At 33.9% G+C, this 9807-nt stretch overlaps 1 protein-coding gene across 1 annotated transcript in view; it reads left to right on the forward strand.

Annotated features, from left to right (window-relative positions):
* The window catches only part of LOC106460236 (inositol 1,4,5-trisphosphate receptor type 1-like), a 109320-nt gene that overhangs the window by 70045 nt on the left and 29468 nt on the right, over window positions 1-9807 (forward strand). Inside the window, exons 32-34 of the mRNA XM_022386900.1 lie at window positions 1116-1247; window positions 3672-3792; window positions 5306-5487. Of these exons, the coding sequence (XP_022242608.1) occupies window positions 1116-1247; window positions 3672-3792; window positions 5306-5487 (435 nt within the window). The remainder of the gene's footprint in view (window positions 1-1115; window positions 1248-3671; window positions 3793-5305; window positions 5488-9807) is intronic.

Genomic DNA, 9807 nt, shown 5'->3' on the forward strand with positions numbered 1-9807 from the left:
TCAGCCATTGTTCTAGTGACCCTTTCCACTAGAATGATCAGCCATTGTTCTAGTGACCCTTTCCACTAGAATGATCAGCCATTGTTCTAGTGACCCTTTCCACTAGAATGATCAGCCATTGTTCCACTGACCCTTTTCTATTATTCTTGAAAATATAGTCTGTTTGTTTGTTTTTATATAACTTCACCTGATACTTTGTTTCTTTCATTCCTCCACTACACTTGTCTTTCTAAATACTAGATCCACAAACCTTTCATTGTAGCAAAGAGCAAGTATTTGGTCCATCCCTAACATTAGAATATTGCATTATTATACATATTACTGAATGTTAGATATAACTAATTCTGAACCTACGAAAGAATGTAACTATCATAAGAACTGTTGACATACAAAGCAACCTTTTAACTAATTGATAAATTGTCTTTTTCCCCATACTAATGAAAACCTACAATTTCAGCTTTTTTTAGAATCATTATGCTTTAAAGAAATGTAGAGAACTACATGGAGTCTAGTTTTCTTACCGTGTGATCTCATTTGCAGTCTAGGGATGGGATTCTGTTTTAATTTTACTCTTTTGTAGCACATTGACATTAGAATATATATAATATTTTGGCATCTCAATTTTTTCTAAGTGCTTCATTGAATTTTTATAACAGCAGAAAAAGAGTTGCCATGAGTTCATAAAAATAAAATTCCTATTTATAAATATTTATTTTACTTTTTTTGTCTTTACAAAGTTTATCATGAATATATTTTATTAACTTGAACTTGCTTTATTTTTTTCACAAGTAAAAGTAGAAGTTTTTATGTGAAATAGATGCTGTTTCATTGATTAGTATACATATCAATTAATAAGGTCACTAAGTTATCAAGTCAAATTCAATGTTTATATCTCAGAAGAATAGTTAAAATAAATAAATAAATGTATACAGCTTGTTTATTAACATGGTCTGTTTATATTGATGTGTGACTTTTAAACATATCTAGGATTAATTAATATTTAGTTATAGCAGCATTTACTGGTTCCCGGGAGAAAGTTTTTCAGTTATTAATGCCGAATGATAATTCTTATATTGTTGAAGAAAGACATTTTATTCAACTCTTTGTATTTTTAGGTTTGTAATGCACCATCTCATGACCGTCGCCGAGCTGATTATCAGCTAGAAAAATACGTCTTAATATCTGTAATGAACATTATCACCACATTTTTTAACTCCCCATTTTCTGATCAGAGCACAACAGTTCAGGTCAGTGTTTTATACCTTTGCATGAGTTTCTTCTAACAAACTTTACAAAGAAAACATAGATTATTCTTATATCAAAACTTGTTAACGGAAAAAAGGAGTTTTGTTAAAACTAGACATATTCTTAGAAACCTGTGCATGAAATGTATGGAAACAAGGAAAGTGTTAAATCTATGGATCTGAGGTTCTGTGATTTGCACTCTGTTACCTGTAGAAACAAGCCACATTATAAGAGTAGGCAGTGGTTGGTGTTGATTAGCTAGCTGCCATCCTTTTGTCTTTTACTTAACAATTTTGGGTGGTTAATGCAAGTAGGCTTACATGAAACTCAACAATCTTTACTACCATTCATTGCAAAAAGAAAAATTAAATTTGAAAAACTTTCTTTTATATACTGTTTTAAAGGAATATTGTTGAATTAGATTAAAAAGACAAAAATGTTTTTACAGTATTTCATATTTGTAAAATTTATGAGAGATACAGATCTCCCTCTTCTGGAAATTGCAAGAGTGATTGCTCTTGTCAGTATTTCCGTTAAAATATGGAAGTTTTTATCAATGTATTAATTTAATGATATTTTAATTGTTGGGAAAAGTATTTCAGTTGAATGAAATGCACAATTGAAAGCTAGATTATTTCCAATTATCTTTAAAGAACACAAAATTATTTCAACTTATTGTATGTTGACAACATTTCTCTTTAGTGAAACCACATACTTCTTGAATTTTATGTCGTCATCTCAAGGAATGTTGTTGTATTTTGCTGTTTAATCACTGGTAGCATATAATGTATGAGCGGTTCTGTAACTGTGTTTATTTGATAGTGGTATATATTTGCTGTAAAACATGCTATTTAATGTATTGCAGTCATATTTCTCACAAAATGTCTATGATATAATGTTAACTTTGAATTATGATGTCTGATAATGTAATGGAGGTGTCTGTGTTAAGACATTTTTGTATATGCAATATTTCCTATCCTACCTTAATATGGTGATCTCTGCAGGATTAAAGCACAAAGAGTAGCACTACAAACACTGAAATTTCACAATGCATGACAAATAATGCTCCTAAGCAACAAATTATGAGTCTTATGTGGTATGAGAACAATCTTCTTGCTCAAACATGAGCTAGTGCTACACCTGGTGGTGAAACAGTTGTCAACTGCCAGCATTCAACAGCTTTACTATAATGATGTTTTTCTCCTTACTTGAGCTATTGCTTGGATAACTGCACCTTTTGTTTTCTCTCTCTTACGTACAGATAATTATTTGACACATTGCTGTTTAATTCATGCTCATTTGAGTGCAGTACGCCTTCAGGGTAAAACTATATCATTAAAGTAAAAAAAAATTATTGAAAATAAATTTGTAGTCATATTTCCACATGTTGAAAAATAAAAAACTTCAGATTCTAAATTTATTCAGTAAGCATTTTTTATATGCTTAATTCTATACATACAAGTTTTAAAAAAAAATTACTAATTTTGATTTTGTGCCGATTTCAACTCGCTCCTAGTAAAAGCATTAATGTTTGAGAATTTCCTAAAATGTTCTGAGCATAATTTGCCATTCATAGCTTTCTAAGAAGAAATTGATAATAGTGTTGGACAAAATATCACTAATATTACCTTGTAAGTTGAATACAAGTGAAGTTTTATCAAGTTTTAAGCCAATCACCATTTCTCAACATCAGTTGATGTGGTATGATATAATTGCTGATATCTCAGTTTTAAGAAGTGATAGGCTACTGACCTAAACACATCATGAAAGCTATTTTTCCATTCTTTATAACTATAAAACCCTGATAAGGCTTTCAGTTCAACAAAGATTTGTGGAGAGATAAGAAAATGATGATTTCTACCAGTGGCACAGCAGCAAGTTTTTACAATGCTAAAAACAGGGTTTCAATACTTGAGGTAGGCACAGCACGGATAGCCCTTGCCTAGCTTTGTGCTTAACTACCGACACACACACACACACACACACACACACACACACACAAAGAAAATGATGAAAGGATAGATTTATGATGTGATTCCAGAAGAAAAGGTATTTGTGAACAACCTCTGCTATAATTGGAGATCCAATTTTTCTTAAAGCTTATAAAAAGCTTGCTTTATTATCTTATACTTCATTTGAATTATGATATTGAAATATGAGAGTAAAAGTAGTTTTTTGTAGAACAATATGAGTTAAGTTTTTAAGAGTTTATGCTTAAGTTTTTACATTTCCAAAAAAAAAATTCTTTACTTACATCGGTGACTTAGTGTTCAGTTACTTCACCTTCTCTGTGTGACATTGTCATATGAAAAGTTGGACAGAACATTATATGTGGTTTGTTAAAGCATAAATGCAAAATTATATGTAAGGTGCTTTTTTTACAACTCATTCTGCAAGGTATGATAACTTTTTTTCATAAACTACAGACCCATCAGCCTGTCTTTGTACGGCTGCTTCAAGGAGCATTCCGACTGTCTAATTGCTCCTGGTTAAAACTTCACAAACGAATGAATGTTGAAACCTGCATCAAAACATTATCAGACATTGGTAAGCTCATACCTAAAAATATATATATATTTACACATATTACATTATATGTTAGCTTACTTTGAAGTAAAACTATACCCTTCTCTTTGAATTTAATATCGTCATCATATTGCCAAACAGTTTTAAATAAAATAATAACTGTGTTATTCTTATTGTATGCTGTATCTATAACTTAGAATTGGTATTCTGAGAATATCAGCTCACATTGGTGGTACAATACCAAAGGCTATGACAGTGTAAAAGTATCAGTTGACTTTGGTGTACAGAGCTATACTCTAATAACATCAAAAAATGTGATAAAAAATATACAAATACATCCACCCTGTTAAACAGAGCAGTTCTTTGATAAGATGGTGTTTGATGATCAACATGTAGGTTATCTTACCAGCAGGCCCAGCATTAAGGATAGGCAACTTGGACTGCCGCCTAAAGTACGACAAAAACTCAGGGGACACTTCTTTGGTACCACTTACTCATCAGATACATATATATAAACTGTGCTTCATGGTTTTGTGATTTGTATTCCATTACTTTTTTGCACTATTAGTTTACACTAATGAACAAAGTACACAGTCTCATTACAAACTACCTTCTTTAATCAGAACTCAATTATTTGGTGACTTTCTAAACATAGAATATCAGGGAATTCTAAAAATTTTTATTGAAAATATGAAATATTTAACGTACCAATAATAAAACACTGCATTTGAATTTTGTTAGAATTCTTGAAATAATATTTGTCTTGCTTCTAATGTCTATATTTTTTCTTATAAAAACAATATTTATGAAAAATTAATGATTTAGTGAATTCTAGTGAAATTCTGTATTTTTAATTATTATTTGTTATATTTGTTTGCTGTGAGAGCCTTTTTCTAATCTCTAAAATATGACACACACACACACACACACACACTGAAGGTAAAATATTATTGGAGTTAAATGAAAAAGAAAGTTTGTTAAATATTATCAAAATACATATTGGTCAGATGCAAACTTTTGAAGGACAGTAGAAATTGTTGAATATCAGATTAATTTAAATAAAACTCTTAATCTAGCAATTGGCAACAAGATTGTTCATTACATTGTTGTATGTGTTAGGTGTGGATGAAGTTAGTTTTATTCCTTTTTGTTCAGTTTCTAGGAAAATATTTTCTGTTGTCATCATCAGTTAATGTTTCTCTTTGAGAGGAGTACTTAGAATTACAGCAATTGAAACCAAAGAATAGAATGATTGTGAATACCTTCCAAGATAAATGTTTAAGTAGCTTTATGTTTAATTTTATTTAAATGAGAATACAAATGGGAGTCACAATTCCTACTTTGATTATTCTTTTTATTGGTAGGCTGCCAATATCAAATGTTGGGGTTTTGTTGTTGTTTTCTTTAATTCATGTACCAAATAAATCTGTATAATATATATAGATGCTAATAGTTTATGTACACATTGTTGATGACATGTGAAGATGAATATGTTCAGTGTTATTTTATATATTTCAAAACTTTTTTATGTTAGCCAGAAATCGAGGCATAGCCATACCAGTCGATCTAGACACCCAGGTTTCTTCCATGTTCAGTAAAAATTCTGTAATCAGCAAGCATACTCGTGCATGGTTGTCTGCCAGTCGAACTCCTCGACGTGAACACTCTTCCTCAAGCTTGTACCGAAATGAAAGGAGTATTATAGAAGGGCTTCAGGTTAGTGTATTTATCACAGTTATTTTGTTATGAATAACTTTAACTTGATTTTAATTATGTTTACTATATTTGTATGTGTGACACTATTTAATAAGGTCAACTTCAAGATCATTAAAAGCTTAGACATCTCTATCTGTTGTGTACCCCTGATTTTCTGATAATTGTTTGTTTTACTTTCTTAATTGCTGTTTTATATTTCTACGTTTTAAGAAAAATAAGTTTAAGAACTTATTTCAAAATAGCAATAATCTATATACATATATAATGTATAATAACTGAAATGTGACTGTATTTTACAAAATACTAGTCTACTAAAACACAGCCAAGACAAGTTACTTTGTACAGACCAAAAGTCAGTTGTATGTTATTTGATATGGTAACATGAGTGCACGTGAGCCGCATCATTGTATCTTCTGTATTGTTACAGGCATGGTTGAAAGGTCAATATAATAAATATATATATAAATGTGTAATGTTATGAGACTTAAGCTATTTACTCTAAACATTTATGTTTTTGTGTTATAATTTGTGTTCATTCTAGAATGAATTGGGAGGGGCTGAAATGAAAAAATTCAAGAACTAAACAGAGCATTTTTCATCAAAATAAGTTTAAAGTATCAAGAAGAATAAAGTACATTGTTAACGTACATATAGCGAAGTAAAATTGGCAGCTGATATGTCAATCTAATAAGAATCCAATAAGCTAAATTAAACTGTTAATTTGCTAAAAGTACCCGTATTTATTTATTTCCTAATTTTTCATGGCGGTTGCGAGATCGGTCAAATCTACTGAACCCATACAGAAATTAATTACTGAAAATAACAGATAAAATATAAAGTTTTTTCTTAAGAAACGTTTGATAACTATCTGGACATTATAAAGATTTTGCATGTGAAATTTGGAAAGTTTTTAATCTTAAAATGAAAATTACTTTGCATGTCGGATAGGCAACTTCCAAAAAGAATAAAAAGGCATGATAAAAACATTGCTTTACAAACCTTAAGACTTAATAAAAAAATTTATATTTTGCATATGAAAGCATTGTCATGTTTACTGATGATCTGCCAAATTTAGTTAACATACGCTTACTAATTTAAAAGTTATAGCATGAAAACTATGACAAGCACAAAATGGTTAAGAGGTCAGTCCCAGGGACCGTGCCTGTGCTGAAAGAATTAAATGACCTATCAAAAACGAAAAGGAGGCCACTTTGGGATATGTTGCTTTTGATTTGTTTTTCTTCTGTTGTTTCTTCGAGTGTGTGATATTTTGGGCTTTTAATTGATGGCTAAAAGGCCTGGGAGCGAATTTTTTTCCATATATGGAAATTATGGTTCATACTGTAAGGTTTCTTTCTTAGTTATGTGAAGATACAGTTAAGCCTTATCTGATATGTTGTCAGAACTTCGGGATTCAACATTTTCAGGATCACCAGTTTCACTGAGGATGAGCTGGATCCATTGTTAGCATGAACATTGGTTCAATATTTGGTTTATAAATTTCTCCTGGTTGTTGTTGGAGTCTCGAATTTCAATGGCTCTTACAGGGGGGTCATAGTTAATCCCCTATTCGTGAGTAACAATCCCCGACATTGGCTCCTCGGTACATTGGTACTTAGAATAGATTCTGTTTATATGCAAGGTTTCTACTGATTAGTCGGATCACCAGCAGCATCAGTGATTATCGTATATCTTCAGGTGCTGTGGGGTCTCAGTTTAAAGATTTTCTTGATGTGTGGTAATCTTACCCATTGGTCTAGAAGCTCTGCAGGTCCTTGGGTCACAGTTGATCATTCAGTTCACATCTTCCCCTCTCTTATCCAGTCACCCTGTAGGGTTTCCATCTCCCACAGTTCATCAGAATTTGCAACTTAGTTCTAGAGTTATCTGAGAGAGTCGGGCTATTATTCAGTTTTTATTCCTAATAGTTGTTGGGCCTATGAAGACAGGAGATTGGTGTCCAGTCATCAATCTTCCTTGTCTATATTAATGTCTAGATTCTCCTTTGTTCACAAATTAATCATTTCTCAATCTGTGTTGATTTTTTACTGGGATAGTAGATGTCCAACTTGCTTGTAGTTGGCTCTTACCTGCACTTTGCGATGGTGGTGGAGTCCCACCACTATCGGCATTTGTGGTGCACAAGGGTCAGGTACTGCAGTTCCAAGCTTTTTCTTATGTGTCGCATAGGCTTAACATGGGTTCTGCTGTATCGTACAAGTTTTCTGATCCCCTTCATTGTACACACACCATTCCATAGATGACTGGTTACTGCTGGCAAAATCTCATCAATTGTTAGACCGTCACATCCTACTTCTACTTTCAGATATAACCCAGACAGGCTTCTCTTTTGGGTCTGTGACACCTATTCTTGCACCAATTCAAAATGTCTTCAGTCTGGGTATTTTTAATTTTTCATCTCTTCTCTCAGTTGGGCTCAGCTGTCTCCCATTTTGCTCAATACTTTAGAATAGGATGCTACATTCTTACTCACCCCTCCTTCTCCCATTGCACAGATGGTTCTCTCTCTTCTGGGAATGTGGGCATCACTCAAATCCTTTGTGCCTTTGTGACAAGAACACAAGTGATCCTTTTATTGGTCTTTAAGTGACCAGGGATTGTACAAATCTATTTCCTGGTTTCTGCAGCTTCCTTAGTTGGAATCATTCTTTGATCTTGAGGGGTTAAGTCAGGACCTACTACAAATTGGGTTTCTCTACTGCCATCTCGTCCAGAGTTCCATACTCTGCATGAATGCTTTGCTTCAGGGATGGGGTCCATATACCAACAGTCGGGAATTCCTGAGTATGCACAGACATTGTTTTTGTCCTTCTTGCTCTTCAACAGGGAAGGTCTCATGGTTGTTGGGCTTTTTAAGAGGTAAACCATTAGGTTTCACTCTGACTATTGCTCAGTGGTGTCTTATGTTTCTAATAAAGGGGAATATGGTCTCGGGCTCCTTATTTTGGAATTTTGGACTTCCTTTCTCAGGACTAGTCTTATCTTATCACCCACCTAGCTTTACATGTTCCACGGGTGATGCTTATGGTAGCAGGTCCTTTGTCTTAATCCAGACAGATTCTCCTGACAGAATAGATGTTTCATCACAAAGTTCAGTTGGATTGCCTCTCATTTTGCAACTCTAATTAGTGGGTTGGCCTCTCATTGGATCACCCAACTATTGGCAATTTGGTCTACTGTACCTCATCTCTGGGCCTTGGCAATAGATACTTTCCATCTGGAAGAAGAGGGTTACCACTCTCACCCTTCTCTCTACTTCCTATGTTACCAAGGGTGTGAAATATGATTTATTCCAACCCATTGTCAGATCCTGTTGAGTGCACCAGACTGGTGGCTACATCCAGATTTCTGCTTCTGCGATCTTTTCTCATGTGTCTAACTCTTCCACTTCTTTTAATCTCTCTCTGTGGAGGTAGCTATAATAAGATATAGTGCACATGACCTGCAGACATCACTGGTCAGAGTGATTTGTGCTGTTTGTCCACATACTACTTTCTCATTCTCTCTACGTCTTCAGACCAGTTCTTCTAACCCAACACTCTGTCAGACAGGAAAGGGGTTCAGTCCTTTTCTCCAGTTCATCTTCTCACTCTTTCTCTCCCATAATATTTCGATCTTGGGCATGTTCAGTGAGGGTCTTGAAGGTTTTGTTGCATGCACTTATACTTTTAGAGGGCTAGGTATCTTCTCTGAGTTACACCTAACCATATTTTTCTTTTCTATGTCTTTAGCAGCCCAGTTAAATTCCCCACTAAAGGTTATGTGGACTTCTCCCAATACCTTTATCTCACATTATTTGTGTTAGATTATCTATAGGGGGATTTTTATTTTTACCTTTCAGAGTCCCTTACCTTGTTTTCACAGGATCCTACTCTGTGGTGAGTGTTGCCCAGCCAGGTGTGCTTTTCTCAAAACAATTCTGCACTAGCAACCACTATTTCACTATAATTACTACTGGTTGCAATAGGCTCTGTAGAAATGAGGTATTCCATAAGAACACATTGGAGCTCACCAGGTGGTATTACCATACTATGCCAAACCGCCACTTAAGGACTTTCATAAGTAAAGTTAAAGGAGATCCTGCCCATCCCTTTTGATCATCACATTGAATAAATTGGGGTTGGTTTGCTTTTAAAAATTTATGGGACTTGGTTCACCGATTGCACTGTTCCTTAGAACTCCCCGACATGCATTACCCCCCCCCCCCCCGCAGTTACTTTTACGTAGGTGGACGTCGGTAGGGTACGTTTACCAGTCCTCGGTGGGGTGGTGGACGGACGGGTTCCTTTTCCTTACGAG

This window comes from Limulus polyphemus, unplaced genomic scaffold (genome assembly GCF_000517525.1).
Source record: "Limulus polyphemus unplaced genomic scaffold, Limulus_polyphemus-2.1.2 Scaffold732, whole genome shotgun sequence".
NCBI lineage: Eukaryota > Metazoa > Arthropoda > Merostomata > Xiphosura > Limulidae > Limulus > Limulus polyphemus.